The following is a 20614-nucleotide window of genomic DNA, read 5'->3' on the forward strand; positions in this document are numbered from 1 at the left end:
CTCGTCTCCACTGCTGATCAGACCAACCCTGTTGTGTCATCGGCAAATTTGATGATAACATTGGTGTTGTGGGTGGGTGTGCAGTCGTGGGGGTATAGAGAGTACAGGAAGGGACTCAAGACACAACCTTATGGAGCACCTGTACTGAGAGACAGGGAAGTGGAGTGGTGGGGGCCCATCTTGACCGACTGTGGTCGGTTTGTTAAAAAGTCCCTTATCCATAGGCAGATGTTGTGATCAAGGCCTAGGTTGGTCATCTTATGGTGCAGTCTGTTTGGAAGGATGGTATTGAATGCAGAACTGTAGTCCACAAATAACAGGACAGTGTGGAGGGCAATACTAAGCTATTAAAATAATTGTTGGCATGATTTTTATAAATCATGTTTTAATGTTAAACATACATGTGGCACAGTGAATCCTTAAGATGAACTGTATCTGTGGATGGCTACCTTAGTGACTACCTTACCTATAGGTCAGTAAGCACACAAATAGGCTGATTTATATTTGCTAATAACATGTTAAGACATTTTCATTTTCTTGAAACTTTCAAAAAATTAACATTAATTTGGTGGCCCCCCTGCAGTAACTCTGAGGACCCCCCTAGGGGCCCCTGACCCCCTGTTGAAGATCTCTGATCTAAAGGACTAGTACAGTGCCCGTTCTAAATGTGAAATGGGCCGATTGCTTGGCCTGTGGTATTGCTTCTTGTAGCATTCTCCAGAACCTAATTGTACCCCAAAATTACTTACAGAAGGGCCCCAAAGCACTAAATATGCTACCAGCCTACTACTGACTTACAGTGTACTTCTACTGCAGAATAAAACATTGTACTGCTACTTTTCCTGAAAGAGAACATTGGAGATTCATAATATAATAAAAAAATATGAGTTTTTTTAGCTAGCTAACTGACTGGTTTCGTCTGGCTTCCCGATTTATTAGATAGATGTCACATGTGTCTTAATGCTAAACCTTAACGCTAAAAAGATGAACTCACCAATAGAAGGCAACCACAACTAAGTTATGTAAAGTGTGTAGGCCTGTGGCATGTGTCCCCTTTGTAAAGCAAACTGAAAACTTCTCTATTTTCTGTGAACTACATATTGTTTATCACGGTCTTTAGTTTTTTTTCCGTTGTTGCTGTAGCATTTACTTGTATTATATTCCTTTGGACATATCACATGTTGCTGTATATGTTTGAGTGTAAAGACCAATGAGTTTTCATATAATGAAAAATGATGAAGTGACACATAATGGATAATGACTCATCATGGTTTTAATTGTGCCCAAGATCAAAATAATCGATTTCAGGAGACTTTAATACACTAAAAGGGAACATTATGGCTTGATCAGTGGAATTGAGTTTATATTTACAAATTTAAAACAATAAAAAAAACGATCATTTAACCCTTGTGTATGGGTTCCATACAATGTTCTTCACAGGTAAACGTCGGAAAAAGTGCCAAAAAAAAGTTCATTTTCAATTTTGACCAGGAAGGATAACAAGTTCATGGTCAACGGGAAAACAACACAAGGGTTAATAATATAAATGTAATAATAAATAACTGTTTTGAATTACGATACTGTGTTTCTGGCTACACATGTGAAATGTGGATTAAATTAATACTACCATGCTGGCATAAATAAAATAAAAATTGTATTACAAATGAAGATGTGGATGTTATTGCCACATGCATTGGCAGACAAATGCATTCAAATATGGGCCAAATGGGGATTTTTCTGACCTTTTGCCCAAATCATGCAGACTCAGCATGTGATGACCTTATCCAGGAAAAACAGTTGTGATGCAACTAGTCCTAATACACTCCAATGAGGCTGTTTTGACACAAAAGCAGATTTCATCACGTTTTATCTTATACCCTTCAGCACACAAAAAACAAACAAAGAGGATTATCAAAATTGTTACTGGAAATAAACTTAGTGTTGTTGGAAATCAACATAAAATAGCAAAAGGACTGGCCTTGGACTGAAGCTATGGGAAAGAACACTGGGTCTGTGTTATTGAATCTGGTTGCTCAGATTAGAGTTTCTTCAGCAGAGGAATTCCTGAACTCGGGGATCTATTGAGTAATCTGCCCCCCCCACACACTCCTTGCTGATTATATGACCCTGAGTGTTCCAGTGCTGGACCAGACTAGAGGGCAGGACTCTGTGGAGCACACCATGAAGGTACTGTAAACCCCACAACACGTCTACCATTCCGATTTGGTGCCACTATTTGTAGTTTGGCAAATTTGAAGCTAATGTTCTTCTATGTGATTCTAGCTAGTCTGAGTTTGTTACCTTCATAGTTGAATGCAGTGGTGGAAGAAGTGCTGTGTATTCCGATGGATACTTAAAGTATTAAAAGTGATAGTACTCAATGCAGAAAAATCTTCACATTTTAGAAAATGGAAACGATCCAAACAGTTCTGTCGATCAACTAAGTGTTTAATTGGCTAATCATTTCAGCTGGACTTGTAGGTTGTTGTATTGTTGGGTAGTTTAATATAGTATATTAATACATCATACATGTGTTTTGTACGGTGTGCAACAGTAACTAGTAATTTAAGATGTCAGATTAATGTAGTGGAGTAAAAAGTACAATATTTCTCTCTGAAATGTAGTGGAGTAGAAGTAGATAGTGGCATGAAAAGGAAAGACTGAAGTACAAGTACCTCAAATATGTACATAAGTACAGTACTTGAGTAAATGTACTTAGTTTCATTTCATCTAATCAAATTGAGGTAATTCAAGAAAAGTTTGTTTATAACTTTTATAACGTATGAGATTTTACTGTTCAAACAGAACTTTCTTGTGTTGTAATGAATCACAGATTACATCAGAGTCATCAGGACTCACTCACTCTTGTTAAAACAATGGACTACAACTTGATTTGTTGGCACAATTTAAATTTTTACTTTAAATGCTGAGAATTTAGGTTTCTATGGCCTAACAACTTGTAATTGTTATACGTGCCAAAGAATATAAAATAGCATTTTTACGTGTACAGTCTGGTAATGATCCAGAATAAACAGATCTTCTTGGAGAAACTAGGACCTCTGTTCATGGTGAATAATAATAACTGCCAAAATGGGAAGTTTAAAAGTAATTTCCTTCATGTCTTGATGATAACTGCTGCCAATAACTTGTCAATAATAGAACTATTTTTTCATTATGCTTTTTGTCTTTTGATTATTTTCTTTAACATGATTAAGACTGAGTTAACTGTTTTCTTGCTTTTTTTGTGTACAGTTAAATTTAGTTGCAGCTCTGTCTTGTTGGGCGTTGTTGGTCGTCTTTGTGTCTCCAGTTTGGTAGGTGTACACACATGAACCACACAAGCTGTCTTGACATCTTATGACACTATTATAATATAATGCACTCATGGTATACAGTATAAAAAATCTCTTTCTAAGACATAAGATTGCAGCTTTTTTATTTTGTTGTCAAACGTACCATGGTTTTGGCCTGTGATATTTAGATTTAATCTTATTCTCTTGCTGTAGTTACTGTACGATGGATACAAGTCCTCCAAACCATACGACAATATCGGCCATTTATTCCTACCTTCTGATACGACCCACGGGAACATTTCATAAATTAGCGCCCCTAGCGGTGGCAGAAAATACAATACGTAACGTCGCGATTTTACATTAAACCCGTCGTCGGCGTTGTGAAACGGTCGCAGTTTGGTTAGCTTTAGGAACCAACATTAGTTAAGTTTAGAAAAAGATTGTGGTTGGGGTTAAAATCAGGTGCTACTTCACTTTCAGTTACGCACGTGACGCAGAAGGTGGCGTTGTTGTTTACTTTTATTTTCAAACGGGATACGGACCCCGGTCTTCTGGGTGAAAGTCAAGTCCTGCGTTTGTTTGACTCATCCACCAGCCCAACCTGCCTCCTAATGCAGAAATATGGCGCTGTTATACTTTGTCACCTCACTTCCCGCTTTACTCCCGTCATCACTACTACGGCCACTAGAGGGCGCGCCACTATAAACCTAAATATAGGCCGTAATTGCTGCTTATGGGGCCGTTTTTCGGGGGATAACAGTCTCAACAGATCCGTTTCAGTTCATTCTCGAGAGAGGAATATAACATAAATGTTGTTTAATAATGTTCATGTCCATTCCACTCAGCTGTCAGCAGCCTGTGAACTGCAGATGGGGCCCTTTTGGAGAGTGGTCTGAGTGTGACGGCTGCTCCAGTACAAAGGTACACACAGATACTCGTATTGTACTTGTGAGGACATTGTATAGACTTATATTCATTGCCTGAAGATGTGATCAGGAGGTAACCCTAATTGTGTAATACCCAAACCTAACCCTTAACCTACCTTGCGCAATTCTAACATTAACTGTAAAAGTTTTACGGTATTTTATGGTTAAAACCCTTTAATACCGTTCAGTAAATGGCTAACCTTGTGGAGACTATAGACTATAAAAATAATGTGTGAAGCTTCCGGGTCTAAAAAATAAAGTCAATGAGAAAGTGGCTTAACCCTGCATTCTATCTAATTTCCTGCAGGGGGCGGCTCCACTGGTTGCGAAAACAAGTCTGTTTCTATAGAAGTCTGGGGAAATGACCCTACTTCTCACTTGATTTATATCCTCAATAAACATTTTTATAATGAGTTTCTGATCTCAATCGCTTGTTGCAAGTCTTCTTCAATACAGCATGATGTTCATAAATTATGGTCCCATTTATATTTTAAAATAAACAATAAAGCAGGGGATGCTTTAGTGGCATGGCTACACGCCGACATGTCAATCATGATCGAGGCTTAGCAATGCTAACCATGGCACTGTGTACATTAAAATAGCAATGAACTGGATTTTGGGTGTTGTCCATGTTTTCTTCTTAAACTTTGACCCTCTCACTGTTCATCAAAGTTAATTAAACATTAAACATTTTGGTCGCCCTAAAATATTTTGTTTTTCCAACTAAACTTAAAGCAACACTAGGTAACTTCGGTCCCTCTACAGGTTGGAAGCAGAATTGTACATTACATTACATTATGCAAGTTTGCCAGATTGGGTAGCGGATCTGTAGTTCGTATGAACTGGACAATGTAATGTAATGGACAATTCCGCTTCCTGCCGTACATGCAAATGAATGGCGGCAGTACTCGGAGGTCCGCGTTTACCCGCTGGTAAATTTCTACTGGATGACTTACTTCAGAAGGGTTTCAAATTGGCAACTTTCCCCCCTCTTTAGCGTTTAGCTTAGCGCAGCGCCATTGCAACCATAAAGAACACCGGCTTGAACTCCCCTGCTCCACCCTCTTGTCCTAAAACATCTTGTATAGACATCTTGCATACAGCGTGTACCTTCCATTGTGGTTCTTAATATATGCCAGAATTAATCATAAAAACAGTAAATAAAGTCTGCTAATCATTTCAATTGTTAATGTCTTTCATTCATGTTCATGGTCGCTGCCCTTTCAGGTGCAGACTCGACATGTGGAGGTGTTTGCCCAGTTTGGGGGTCAGCCGTGTTCAGGAGAAGCCACACAAACACAACCATGTGTCCCACAGAAAGGATGTCCTCTGGCAACAAGCTGTGGAGACAGGTTCCGCTGTACCTCCGGTATGTTGCGACATATATCCTATTTTAAGAACATGTGCCTCAGCTATTTTTTCATAACATTACTATGGATTAAAATGTTCATCACATAACAACAAAAGATTACAATACTTACTTATTTATTTCGTTTTTTTTAAATTTAGGCTAAATCAGGTTAATCTTGGTTATGGTTTTGCTCAGGGTTTCACTTATGTGATATATAATTTAAACAGACTTTACAGATATAATAAAACAGGCTATCCTCATTCACTGTTTGTACATATACCTACGATAAGTAAGTAAGTAAATCAGAAGCCACCGTATCTAATATTGACCACAACACTGGACTATCACCTGGGAGACCGGTGTTCGGGTCCCCTGTACAACCAGAAGTCAATGTTGTTATTTTAAATGAAGGTAACTTCTAAATTAACTTTCATACGTAACTATGTCATGTTCAACGTCACTACGTGAAATACTTACATACGGAAAAACGTAGGCTATTTCAACTCAACCATGTTCTAGGCGATGTCATGCGTTTTTTAGGCTACAACATTTTTTGTCACATACAGCAAACATCTCCTCACTGTCCGCGAGCTGCCTGTCCCCTGAACACACTGTAAAAAAAAACGCGGTCTCTGTAGACAGCCCAGGCTCCACAAACAGCAACAAAAACAAGCTGCGCCAACCTGCACCACGAAACATAACATACAGTCTTCCAGCATTCCAGCCAATAACCGACAATAAGGATTTGGGGGTTAGTGCGCGGAAGCATGGAAGGGAGGGAGAGGGGACGGGATGAGAAGGAGGGAGGGGCGAGCTAACCTCGTTTTTGTTTGAAAATACTTTGAACGTCAACAGAAGAAGTGCCGTCACCCAACATCGCTTAGAGCACCTTTAAAGTGTCTGTATTGGAAATACTGAAAAAAGTTGGCTGGGATTGCCTAAACACAGCTCCCACAGACCGTTCCACAATTTGTGAAATGCCATTGTTTTTGCGACGGCCACATGTACTAACACGCACGCACGGCTGGGACTTCATTCTCTGCTCAGCACACCACACTATATCTTTACAAAGCAAATATTAGCACCGTTGCCTCACAGCAAGCAGGCACCACTAAGTACTGTTTGCTGCTGTATTAATGTTCTTAATGTCAAGTAAAGAACCTTTAACCAATGTGTTTTAGTGCCTTAACTTAACCACTCATATAACAGTAGTTTTGGTATTTAAACTTAACCGGTCATGTGATGGTGCCTAATTGCAACAGTAACATGTAACGGTCAATGGTAACATAATGGTTGCCGCTTCACAGCGTCAAACAGAACATTCACATTATGTAAGATATCATATAAAACGGTTGTGGATAAGTTTTCGTAAGATATAAGAACATTTGCATGAGAATACGTTAAATAAATAAGGAAGTTTGGGCGTGTTTATTCATTTCTTTTTTTTCTAAATTATGGTTCTTGCAATGTGGGCTGAATTTTTTTTATTGAAACCCTAATGCAGGTCAGTGTATCAGCCGGTCTCTGGTGTGTAACGGAGACCACGACTGTGAGGATGGCCTGGATGAGAGAAGCTGTGATCAAGACAGCAGCCAGTACTTGTGTGACATCGACAAAGCGCCTCCCAACTCTGACTTCACAGGCAGAGGGTGAGTAGCTACAACTCTTCAACAGCAGGAAACTCTGTCTTTACAACAAGTGAGTTTAGAGGTAGAATATGTACTAAGTGTCACATTGGAAACACAGTGTTCAAAGTTAGAGAGAGAACACAGTGGTGGTCGAGCGAGCTAGAGAGTGAATGTAGAGAGGGAGCGCAGTACAAAGCAGTGACTCAGAGGAATAAAACAATCTTTTCGAATTAATGCTCGGCAGTTACGTTGGATAGTAGAGCCGCGGTATCAAAGTCCCACCCATACACCCGCTCAGCCAATCGCCAGTCAATCCCAGCTGTCAATCATGGCGTTTCACTCTGTTTGTATACCATCAAATAACTAATAAAAACCAAACGTATTAGAAAAATGAACAATTGAACAAACAGCGTGATAAGAACTACCTTTTGAATTTTTTTATTTGGCCCATGTCCCGTCCGCTAACATGGAAGGGGCGGGGTTTATGACCTATACTGCAGCCAGCAACCAGGGGGCGATCCAGATGTTTTAGTTTCACTTATACAGTCTATGCAGCAACTCCTGTCAATAAGTGATGCTAATGGGCAAAGCGGTTGGAAATGATAATAGGCAGCACACCCTGCAACGTCTTGCTACGCCCTGCTACGTCCTGCTACACCATGAACTACTACAACTACTATTTCTAGTCATAGTTCCATTATCTTTATTGTGACTATTATTGCCACTGTTCATCACACCCCCAACCGGCACACTAAGAGCCTGGGTCTGTCCGAGGTTTCTCCCTAAAAGGGAGTTTTTCCTTGCCACCTTCGCACTAACTGCTTGCTCTTGGGGGAATTACTGGAATTGTTGGGTCTTTGTAAACTATAGAGTGTGGTCTAGACCTACTCTATCTGTAAAGTGTATTGAGATAACTCTTGTTATGATTTTATACTATAAATAAAACTGAATTGAACCCTGCGCGCTGTTATTGGCTGGGGGTTACACACCCATGTGGGACCCATGGGCTCTTTGTTGAAGCCCACAAACATCCTGCACCACCACACACTTCTAGTGGGTCATAAGTGATGATTGAGAGGGATACTTTTGTTTTAGTCTACAGATATCCTTTCTTTAAAGTTACCCCAAATTTGGTTGCTTTTAAAAATGACTTAAAAATTTGTTTTCAGTCTTTAAAAAAGGTGAAAAAAGAAGTGCCTTAAGACTTGTTGATTTAATTGAATTATATATTGATTTAAGCCCCCCTACCTATTTAATTATTTATTCATTTTAAATCATCTTAATTTATTATAACTTATTGTTTTCTTATTTATTTATTTTATGTTATGTTATTTTATATATTTTATTTATTTGTATGCTGCATAGAATTATTTTTAAAAATGTTAAGTGATATAAAAACGCCTGTTTTTTATTTGAAAGCATTGAATTCCTTTCCAAAAACACATTGTTTTCTGAGGAAAGCACTTCATATTTTATCTAAACACAGCACGATATCTGCGGGTAAATCAGCCTTTCAAGCTCATGTTTGGGGGTCACCTATTAGATAACAGTCCATCAAATAGATTTGTTGTGTCATGCTTTACAGGTACAACGTGTTGACCGGCAAACTGAGAGGGGGCGTGATCAACACTCTGAGCTTTGGAGGGCAGTGCCGGAAGGTGTTCAGTGGTGACCATAAAGTCTATTACAGACTGCCACACAATATCCTCAGGTACAACTTTGAGGTGAGTCAAACGAGACATTTATGTTGGTGTTCATGTTCACAGATATGGGGAAAAGGCCTGACTTGTCTGCCGCAAATGTGATATGATTTTACACGTAGATACAGTATATGTAGTTTTTAAAATGCAAGACAAACAATGTTATTCCAAACTTTGCTGCAGGTTACAGTTTGTAACCTTTTCCTTTTAATCAATCAATGAAACTTGTTTTGTAGTACCTTCATTCCCCTCACAGGACAATCCGACAGACAGACATTGCTATCCCCAGAGCCATGCAGCTAGCATGGCTAAAAATAAAGTAAATAACCGTGGGTAATGAGCTAATCTCACAGTAGTCTTTATCCACGACGTTCCACTTCCGGGATTGCTCCGTTGCGGCCTGAAATTCCGCCGGATTTCACTCTTTTCGGACAGATGATCTCTGCAAGGTAAATCCAGACACCTAGCTAGAATATCTGTCCAATCTACGCACCGTTGTGACGAAAAGAGAGCTGAGCCAGAAGGCAAAGCTCTCGATCCGCCGGTCAATTTTCGTTCCCACCCTCACCTATGGTCATGAAGGCTGGGTCATGACCGAAAGAACGAGATCCAGGGCACAAGCACCCTCAGGAGGGTGGCTGGCGTCTTCCTTAGAGATAGGGTGAGAAGCTCGGTCATCCATGAGGAACTCAGAGTAGAGCCGCTGCTCCTTTGCGTCGAAAGGAGCCAGTTGAGGTGGTTTGGTTTGGGTAAGAATGCCCCATGGGCGCCTCCCTAGGGAGGTGTTCCAGGCACGTCCAGCTGGAAGGAGGCCTCGGGGAAGACCCAGGACTAGGTGGAGGGATTATATCTCCAACCTGGCCTGGGAACACCTCGGGATCCCCCAGTCGGAGCTGGTTAATGTGGCTCGGGAAAAGGGAAGTTTGGGGTCCCCTGCTGGAGCTGCTGGAGCTGCTGGAGCTGCTGTCCCAGCGACCCGACCCCGGATAAGCCGACAAAGATGGATGGATGGATGGACGAACTAAAACAACTTTTAAACGTACACGTCCCACCAAAACAAGTTCCTTCCCGAGGCTATTTTGCAGCAGTACTGTGGCTCCTTCCGGCGCTTAGCGTCGCCCATGATGATTGTGATTGGTTTAAAGAAATGACAATAAACCAGAGCACGTTTTTCTCCCATCCCGGAATGCTGTGTGGACTAGCCAGACCCTCCTCCGCTGCGCTGTGGAGGAAGGTCTGGCAATGTGAGACTAATCTCACAGCAGCTGCTCTAATGAAACCAAACGTTGCCTTTGGTTGTGCTTGTGTGCAGGTGAAAGTAGACAATGAAGAGAGCGATGAATCCTACGAGAGCTCCTGGTCCTACATGCAGCACATCCAGTCCAACGCCTTGGTGGGACATGACCGTCGCTCTTTCCACAAAGAGCTCACTGAAAATAAGGTAATGATATAACCTGACCTGCATCACAAGTCACTTATTTTACAAGTCTTACTGTGACTGATTGCTATAGCTGTCCTTGGGCTTTGTCACCAGCTGGGTTAAAGGTTTCTGTTCAGCAATTAACAGAGAATGACTTTCAAGTAGGGCTTCTCTCTCTCTCCTCTCGATTATTTTAGTCAATATTGAAATCACGATTATTTCACACGATTACTCATTGACTTTGGAAAGATGTTGCAATTACTGAATGAAGAAATTGAAGAAACAGTAAAACAGTTAAACAAATCAACAGTGAAAACACCTTGAACTGTGAGTTTTCCCTTAACACTTTTCCAGTTTTTTTTTTTTTTTTTTTTTTATTCAAGGCAAAATAAGAGTTTACTTGCAAAACGTAATGTGCAAAATAATCGTTTTTCTCCATTACTCTGTTGTTGTGAGCTGAAATCGTGATCACGATTAAAAATTGAATTAATTGCACAGCCCTACACATTCAAGTCTTTTCATATGTGTCGCCCAGGCCTACAGACTTATAATCCTGAAGAATAAAGTGGAGCTGGCCCAGTTCCAAAACTCTGCCCCTCAGTATCTGACTCTGGCTGAAGGTTTCTGGAAGGCCTTGTCCTCGCTGCCGCACACGTACGACTACTCTGCCTACCGCCGCCTCTTTGAGACATACGGCACACACTACCTCTCTGAGGGCTCACTCGGAGGCGAATACCAAGGCTTGTTGGAGTTAGACCGTCAGGCGCTTGTATCGACCAGTAAGAATTTTGACAATAATAATAATGTTGCTATTATTTCAGTTAAGTTTATTACCAATAACAGCTTTAAAATGTCTCCCGTTACTTTTATAGTCTCTACACTGTGTACTAAATATGGTGCCTGCTACTAATTTGAGAATTTTAAACAGTTTTGAATCTTTTGCTCCTGCCTTATTTGTCTGAAGGTACAACAAGTATCGACTATCAGAGGTGCTGGAGAAAGGTGAAACGCCGTCTCTTTAGGAAGAAAGTTAAGACCACCTGTGAAAAACTAACAAAATCTTTATCCTCCAGCCACGGTGAGTGAAAGCTTTCTTATTCAGGGTGTAAAAAGCACACAGCGGGCCCTGTAGGGTCAAAAAATACAGCTATACCATTTCATGTTGTCTAGTTTGGATTTGAATAAATGAAATGAATTTAAACTTGACTACCACACAGTCTAGCCTGAGCTCTGTTGTCATTTGCCTGCAGGACACAACGTGAACAAGATGCCCATCAAGGTCAATGTGTTTGGAGGAGATGTGTCCTTCATAGGCGCTCTGTCTCTCCTGGATCTGGAAAACCCAGAGGCTAACGGAGAGATCTACGACAACTGGGCCTCGTCTGTCAAAGACTTCCCTGAAGTCACAGACCAGAAGGTATGACAGTCAGCTGGTTGTATCTTAGTGTTTGATTGGTTGATGTTAGAGCATTGTTTAGATGTTGTTGATATTCATTTTACTTACCTTTGCTTTCTACAAATATTGATGTAGTTTTTCCATCCATCATCCAGTCCAACTAAACATTTGCTATGCCCCTCCCACCTTAGTTACTGTTGTTCATCTTTAGCATGGCAGGTTTGCAGTCCACAGTGGTAACAGTGGCATATTTACCATTCAAAATTCAGTTATTGTTTTGAAACAATGAGAGTATTTAATTTCAAATGGAAGAAGACAACCCTAACCCTAACCGGTGACCATCAAGTTTGTGGGTTGAATTTGATAACGGTTGCTGCCACATTCTACTAGCTGTAGCTCTCTAGCTAATTAACCCATACCTGCCAACACTCCCGTTTTTCTCCCGTTTTTTAGCCCTATCTCCCAGACCCCCGGTTTGTTATTTCTCCCGGGAAACTCCTGTAATTTGCATGGCCCAAACTCCTTCATAAATAATCGGACCAATATGTTTGTCTAATGTTGACCAGTTGCCAGATCTTGTATGAAACACATCCTATTCACACAGTCCACACCATATACAATTTTCAACCCCTTTGTCACCTCAACCTGGCAACCTATAACCCAGTTGCGCAGTTGATCTCTGCGCAAGCTTCGCGGAAAGTTCAGACCCGAAAGCGAGCCAATAAAAATGGCAGGTGAAGAAATCGAAATATAGCTGTAAATTTCAACAGTGTTGGGCGCAACAATTTACATGCATCTTACCTAGTCTTATCGACTAGGTAAGAAAAATGACATTACCCAGCACATTAAAACACATTAAATCAAGTCATTTTGAGGCAGAGACAACCTCTCAAACACAAAGTAGGGCTTGCAATCACTTTTTGGCAAGTGAAAAAGTATTTTTTTATGGTTTGTATTGCCCATTTAAAAAGTTATATCAACAGGTAAAAAGTACTGGCTGGGCTGGGCTATAACTGGTCAGATATAAGCCTGGATTGGGCACAAGACGCTCCTGCAGACAGTACTTATTTTATGGCAGACAATCACTTTAGCACAACACTGGCTCCCTGACAGAAGATGTTGAGACAAAAGCTCTGTTCAGGACCTCAGCCCTGAACAGAGCTTTTTTGAAAGTGACCTGGAATCCCACAAAATAGTTTAGCTAATGATGATATTGGATTTATCACTAGGTTGCTATTAGTACGCTAGTTAGTCAGGCATGCTAATGTTTTAATGTCCTGTGAGTGGTAACAGATACAGGATGTTTCTGTACTTTATCAATTGTTACAATAATGATGGATCGGATATTTAAATGTCTACAATTCTATGTTTGTTTTTCTTTTCTGTGCATTTCTTTTCCTTTTTTTCTATGCATAAACATTAGAGTTGAGCTACGTAGGTACGGATAAAGCACTTTTGCAGAGTACGAGTATTATACGAGTAATACGAGTCAATATCTGTGCTCGGATTGAATAAAAATCCTCATTGGGTAGCTGACTGTGTCTGCGTTCTGTGATAGGCTATTCACAGCGCCCCTCCCCTACACACATATAGATTTATTGTGTTGCTGTGTCCCGCTCTGCTCACTCACACACAGAACAACTCTCTCTCTCCCTCTGTCACTCAGGTTCTCGGGTCTTTTCCGTTAATGTTTAGGGTTTCTTCAGCTTCAGGTTTGTTTTTTACTTCGGTTTGTAGTACTTACTTATTTACCAGTAGAGTTCTGGTAAACGTGGGGTTTGTTCAGACGTGGTGCTTGGTAGAATGCGACTCGCGTTGCGTCTCTGCCTGTCGGAGATTTTTTTTCTTTTTTAAACCGTCAGCTGGCTCTAAACAGATCTGAAAAACAGCGTCGGACTATTTGATCCGTAGCACACAGTCCCCCCCGCCCCCCTCTCTCTCTCTTTCTCTCTGTCTCTCTCTTACTCACTCATACACACTCACACTCACACACACACACACACACACACACACACACACACACACACACAAAAAAAAGAAAAGTTAAAAGAAAGTTATGTTGAGTATGAAAACTCTTGTTCATTACATTTTACTTCATAATTGCAACCGCATGTGTTGTATTCATTGTTCTTGTTCTGTATATAGTTTGTTATCGTGATCAAAACCATTGATCTGAAGCTCAATGCTGATGCTGTCATGTAAATGGTTTTCTAATCAGCAATAAATATAACAATTTCTGATCAACCCATATCAATTGCATGCTTAAAATAACATACTGGTTAAAGCCCCGCCCATTTCAAGACAACCCGACCCACTTCTGGGTTAAATCCTGCCCACTTCCGGGTTAGCCCCGCCCAGTCCGAGTACAGATACAGATAATTCATATGGTTAACAGATACAGATACAGATAATGCTGTACTCGCTCATCCCTAATAAACATTCATACTTTTTACCGTTAAACTTGTTTTCCAGCTGCGTCCTCTGTATGAGCTCGTGAAGGAAGTGCAGTGTGCAGGTTTAAAGAAGCTCCACCTGAAAAGAGCCACCGAGGAGTACCTGGCCGAGGAGCATCCCTGTCACTGCCGGCCCTGCCAGAACAACGGCCAGCCGCTGCTGACGGGCTCCGAGTGCCGCTGCGTCTGCCGGCCAGGAACGTCTGGACAAGCCTGTGAGAGGGGGGCTGTGATCGGAGAACAAGCAGGTACACAAGCAAAAGTCTCTGATGGGATAATGGATTGGTTAAAGGTTTAGTTCAGGTTTAAAATTGTTATTATTCTTAAAACAGATTCAACAAAAAATGTGTTCTGTTAAAGATTTAAAATGCTACACATAAAGGAGGATGTTAGCATCATCATGAAAGAAACCCTAAATACAGCAATTTGCTTTAACGGTTGCATCTAAGTGTAAACACATCAACACAATAAATACTAAAATATCAAGAGAAAAAAATACAATCAAAAGGCACCTTTTAGAACATGCCCCCATAACTGGCATTTTAGCTAACTAGGAGCTCTGGCCATTAGCTGCAGCAACTCCAGTTTGCTAGCACCGATTTTGGTCGTTTTTTTTCCTATCGACAGTACTTGGTGACATCTAGCGATCAGGATTTAGGTAAAAATCGGCCGGAATTCTCCTTTAACAAACAAAATGCTGTCCATTCAGGGACAGAAAAACAAGGAAAACTTTCTTTCTCTCAGGAGTGATCCATGGCAGCTGGAGCTGCTGGTCCTCCTGGGGATCCTGCTCTGGCAGTCAAAGGTCAAGGACCCGAAGCTGTACCAACCCCGCCCCCAGCGGAGGGGGCCAACACTGCTCTGGACTTCAGGAGGAGCAGAAGCCTTGTGAGGACGCAGAAATTCAGCACTTACAGTAAGGACATGTGCGCACACAAACTTGTTTGTCACGTAGTAGTAGGACAGAGATCTTCAACCTTAACCAACAACAAGTAAAAATAATGGACGAAGCTTCCAGGTCTGAAAAGGGAAGCCAATGCTGGAGTACCTTAAACCTGCATTCTGTTTAATTCCCAGCAGGGGGAGACTACACTGGTTGCAAAAAGAAGTCCATTTTAATAGAAGTCTATAGGGAAATGACCCTAGTTCTCACTTGATTTATTACCTCAATAAACATTTTTAATTTTCCGAGTTTATGGCCTCAATCATTAGTTTAGAGTCCTCTTAAATACATCATGATCATTTAGTAAATTATGGTCACATTTATGTTAAAATGGACGATAGCAGGGGATGCTTTAGGTCGCGTAGGGCTTAGCAATGCTAACCATGGCACTGTGGACATTAACATAGCCGTGAACTTTTTTTGTTGTTTGTGTTTTTGTCTTAAACTTTGACCCTCTCACTGTGTTTTCACTTCAGCAAACTTAATTGGAACATTTTGATCACCTAAAAAAGCCTTGTTCAGCGTCCGCCCAAGCAAGCTAGGTTGCTCTGCTAGCGTTAGCTGCTAACTTCAGGAAAACGTTGCACAATTTCATATAGATGAATAGTGCCAGTACCCGGAGGTCTGTGTTTACCCGCTGGTAAATCTTTACTCTATGACTGGCTTCAGAAGGGTTTAAATTTGGCAACTTTCCCTCTTTAGCGCTTAGCTTTGCGCAGCGCCATTGCAACCATAAACAACACTGACTTGACTGGCACATCCCGTTTCAAAAAAACAAGATGGCGATTAGCCAAATTGCCAAACTCAAGGCTTTAAAACTGCAGTCCACAAACCAATGGGTGATTTCACTGCTGCTACATCCATTATTTTGCAGTCTCTGGTAACTTAACTGTAAAATGTAATTGTATTTTTTGTGGGAACCCGATTTGTGTCACAAAATGGGAGATTATTGCCCCCAAAGCATGATTAAAACCAGTACATATACGTTTTTGATATCAGAGAGAAAATAATACTTTTTCCTGGTATCCTTGATGATTTGATTTTAGATACAGATTTCGTGACCAAATAACAACCGTGTCCTCATACTTTTGTGTGCAGGATGATGGAGCCTCAGTGCTTCGGTCTCTCTGTGACTCCACCAAAGACATGCGGAGTGCCCCCAAACCTCCGGAACGGATTTATTGAGGTGAGTGTGCTTGATCGATGCTGTTTCTCCATTAATGTAAACCTTGAAGAACTTGGGTTTCAAAAAGGTGACAGCAAATGTTGCAAAACTGTAGTAAACCTTTAGAACAGATGTTTTAGTTTCTGTGTTGTTTCTAGTTACTGTATGGCAAATAGTAAAGGGGTGATGATTAAATGCATGTTTTTGAGCGTAGCTACTGTTGTTTTTTTTCTCAGAATCCCAGAGACTTTTACCTCGTTGGAAACAGGGTGAGGTACTCCTGCATACATAGTCATTACCTCAGGGGAGACGCTGTGGCTGAATGCACTGAAAACCAGAAGTGGAGGACAGGAGCGATGGTTTGTAAAAGTACGTCTTTCCTACATTAACTCTGTGAGGAAGGTTACATATTCTGCTCTTTTTTTTGTTCAGCAACAGTTAGCAGGATAACTCAGGAATGAAAACTGTGATATATATATGTATAATTTAGTCAATTGCCATGCTAGTCCAAGACGTTCTCACTCCCAAGTCGTTACATTCTGACGCTTGGTCAGTGGCTCTCAGCTAGGGTTGGGTACCAAAACCCGGTTCCACTATGGAACATGTTCCTACGCATCCGGTAGGAATCGGACCAGATTAGAACGCAAATTTCGGTTCCTCATTTCGGTTCCACTTAATGTGTCGACTGAAATATTTTCCCTCTGTCGCTCCAAAACGGAAGTAAAAATATCACACTTTCTCTGTAGTCTACCGTTAGCTAACTACCGTAAACGTAGGCTACTTATAAAATGCCCTATTTTCCCTCTGGGCTCACCAAAAGAATCGGTTTAGGAATCAGAATCGTTTTAAAAGTACCGGTTCGGAATCGGAATCGTAAAAATCCAAATGATACCCAACCCTACTCAGCGTCAGATACCGATGCACAAGGCACCCTTTAGCGTCAGTATGGGACGCACCGGGCATAGCAGTAGCTTGACCACGGAGCTGTAAGATGACGTAGTATGAAGAGGTACAACAGTAGCGATCCGCATAAGTAGATAGGTTGTGGTGGTGGATGGGTCACAAAACAGAGGACTTTCACCCAGGAGACCGGGGTTTGTGTCCCGTTCTTGTCCCACATGTCATCTAAAATTTTTTTAACCCTGACCCTAACTAATTGGTTTCACCCTACACGTGGAAAAACTATGCCAAGGGGTCCCGACCAAGAGCGTCAAAGGCTACGTTCAGACTGCAGGCCTTGATGCTCAATTGTGATTTTTTTTTCCAGATCCGATTTTTTTTGACTGACCGTTCACATTATTTTTTTTAAAATGTGGCTCGCATCAGACCTGGAAAAGATCGGATGCCATGTGACTTGGGCTGTTTACACTGGCATAAAAAAATAAGATATCAGCAAAAATGTGGGTGCCTTTTTTCCTGCAGTCTGAACGTAGCCAAAAAGTGGCCAAGCAAGTTGAAAAATGACAGCAAAGGGGTAAGCGAGGGGTTAAAAGGTGACGCCAATGGATTCTGGCCAAGCATCATTATTTCACGAGTTGGGACTGAGAATGTGTTGCAGCACAAGGATGAATCCAGATGTATTTGCAGCTGCAAGTTAAATATTTCTAAAGATTATCTACTATTCACTTTAAGGAACCCTCAAGTTATCTTTGTCTAGGAATCACAATGTCATTGTGTTTCCCTCACTCTCTCTCCTCTTGCTCAAAATCCCTCTCTTCCCGTCCCAGGTAACACATGTGGGATTCCTATACTCAACGGTAACGTTATAGCCACGCCCACCAAAGAAGCCTATCAGATTGGAGACAGATTGTCCCTGTCCTGTCCTGCGGGGTCAGTGCTGGACGCTGAGGTGTCAGAGACCATATGCAGTCCCAGCCTGCAGTGGTCTCCATCACCAGCCAGCGCTCACTGTAAAGCCGGTACAGTACATACGTATTCTCAGTATCAAATGTTAATGTTGTAAAGTGTTGTATGTTCATATTGTACTTATTGCTCATATTGCTATGTTTAGACTGCAGGAACGAATCTGATTTCTTTCTCAAATCAGATGTTCAAGACAGACTTGAGAAATGGAGGTCCATCCGTGGATGCGTAAAAAGATTGGGTCCATAATTTTGGCCCTCCAATTGCGCTTTATTATCTGTATTATATAAGCGCTGTGTTTTATGTTGTGCTATTTCATTTTGATATTATTACATATATATACATTGGATAGTGAAGTGCATAAATAAGTGTTTTGGCATGCCTGGCCAAGTGGCTGTATCCATGGTATTGAAATGAGAATTTAATTCTTGCATGTTCTTTTGTTTTTGTGCATGATCAAACCCCCCCTCTGCTTTTTTCACAAATCACACCCTGAGTATACACACACCAATCCTGCTTTCTACATTTTTTTTTCCAGCACCCTCAGTTGCCTCTCCTCCACCCGGCCTGAAGTGTAAGCCATGGGAGAACGTGGGGAAAACTCAGTGTGTGTGTAAAATGCCATCACAGTGCTCGTGAGTATGATTTTTGATCATTATTTCTGCATCACACACAGGTAAATGCCTTGTGAAAAAGTATGAAATTAAAAAGTTTTTTTCCCCCATACATTGTCTTCATTTAGGACTTCTCTGCAGTTGTGTGCCAAATTCGGCTCAAGCAGAGCCCGTTTACTTAGTGTCTGTCAGCTTGGAGCTCTGCAGTGTATGGGCCGGAGCTTTGTGTTGGTTAATGACAGAGACTGTGCCTGGCCAGAGGAGACGGTCACATCCTGTGTGGACTGCAAACCAGGGACAATCTGTCAGGGTGAGTCTGCTGGACCTTCTTTGAAGGATCATTACTTTTTTTCTATAACTTGATTTTTGTTCTTGTTGACGATACATTAAGGCTGTACTATTCTCTACATTAAAGTCCTATGGGACAAGAAACACAGGTAATCAGACAGATTGTTAACAAGGTAGCCTATATCCACGACAGTCCACTTCCGGGATTGCTCCGTTGCCGCTGGATTTCACTCTTTTCGGCCGGCTGTCCATCACCTTCCGCTTTCTTTGTGCTGGAATTTTAAACTCTGCTGGATTTCTGAGGACTATGGTTAACTGCTCCTCAGATCTCTGCAGGGTAAATCCAGAAAGCTAGCAAGACTATCAATCGGAGTTTTCTGTTGCACGACCAAAACAACAACAATAATAACCCCTCGTTGAAACAGAAAGTGGGTCTGTAAACTGTGATGGATGTTTAAAACTGTTAGTTTGGGTAACAGGTTTACTTTTCCAAATAAGTCCAGCTAACATAGGGGTTTGTTAAGTGTTTCTGCTAATTTTTTAGCGCAATCATTCCCTGATCTCAATAGGAATGATGGCCAAAAGAGTCCTTTAATTCTTCATTATATATGTGGTGTAAATATACTGTATATAATATGTGTGGACTACATCATTACATAATCCTTACTTTTCAATTCTAGAATCTAAATGTGAATGTCAGAACGTGTCAGAATGCCCTAAAGACTCCGCCCCACTGTGCGTCAGATCTGGTGCTGGCAGCGTTGCCATGGCGATGACCGAATGTGAGGTGGGGGCCAGACGGTGTGCAGGGGAGCAGGTCAACGTTTCCAGTATTGAGGCTTGTCCAGGATAAAGATGGCTGCTGTTTTATTTTAGTCAGCACACACACACACACACACACACACACACACACACACACACACACACACACACACACACACACACACACACACGCACACACACACACACACACACAAAGAAGGGAGAATCAAATATTTTACACTTGAATGAAGTAAATATGTTCCTCTACTAGGGCTGGCCGATAAGATGAAATATATTGTCAAAACGATATAAAAAATGTCTACCGTATATATTTTCCGGTATCCCTGACACCGCAATGTCAAAAAAACTGCAGCCAAACTGCGTTACAGCAACATTTACGTCATTTGGATGATGCTTTACGTTCCGATCCTTGCACGTTATGTACTTTTTGCGCTAAAGTATTTAATGAAACGACAAAATACTTTTCATTTGTAAGTATTTAATACACACAGGAGTACACAAAAAATAGGCTTTGCCTTGCGATTATTTCAACTAGACAATTTATTTATTGAATTACAACATGCTATATCATGATATACATCGTTATCAAGATATGAAATTAGAAGATTTTGGCTATATTGCCCAGCCCTATCCTCCGCCATCCTATGGTGTCTTTTTATATTTGTTACTGATGATGGAAAACATTTGATTGTAAACATAAGATTCTGTTCTAAAGGTTTGACAAAATGCTAAATAAATGCCTTTGATTGTTTTTGTTATAGAAAGTTAATAAAACACTTTTATAGGATACA

The 20614-nt window shown here is 41.0% G+C and overlaps 1 protein-coding gene across 1 annotated transcript; it reads left to right on the plus strand.

Annotated features, from left to right (window-relative positions):
• Positions 1 to 1981: 1981 nt before the first annotated feature.
• Positions 1982 to 20614, plus strand: c7b (complement component 7b). Its single transcript, XM_031277566.2, has 19 exons — positions 1982 to 2187; positions 3253 to 3314; positions 4139 to 4214; positions 5447 to 5588; positions 7075 to 7219; positions 8784 to 8922; positions 10211 to 10339; positions 10854 to 11097; positions 11283 to 11396; positions 11569 to 11735; positions 14187 to 14415; positions 14912 to 15083; positions 16209 to 16296; positions 16512 to 16644; positions 18003 to 18194; positions 18677 to 18773; positions 18881 to 19062; positions 19721 to 19920; positions 20001 to 20614. The coding sequence occupies exons 1-18, from the start codon at positions 2122 to 2124 to the stop codon at positions 19891 to 19893; spliced, it is 2550 nt and encodes an 849-aa protein (XP_031133426.2). The 5' UTR covers positions 1982 to 2121; the 3' UTR covers positions 19894 to 19920; positions 20001 to 20614.

Source organism: Sander lucioperca, chromosome 14 (assembly GCF_008315115.2).
Source record: "Sander lucioperca isolate FBNREF2018 chromosome 14, SLUC_FBN_1.2, whole genome shotgun sequence".
Classification (NCBI taxonomy): domain Eukaryota; kingdom Metazoa; phylum Chordata; class Actinopteri; order Perciformes; family Percidae; genus Sander; species Sander lucioperca.

Excerpts from the sequence above, each read along its gene's own strand:
- c7b (XM_031277566.2), top strand. The coding sequence starts at position 2,122 with ATGACCCTGAGTGTTCCAGTGCTGGACCAGACTAGAGGGCAGGACTCT. Across the intron at positions 5,589-7,074 it reads CAGGTTCCGCTGTACCTCCG|GTCAGTGTATCAGCCGGTCT; the intron begins GTATGTTGCGAC and ends ACCCTAATGCAG. Across the intron at positions 15,084-16,208 it reads GCAGAAATTCAGCACTTACA|GATGATGGAGCCTCAGTGCT; the intron begins GTAAGGACATGT and ends TTTTGTGTGCAG.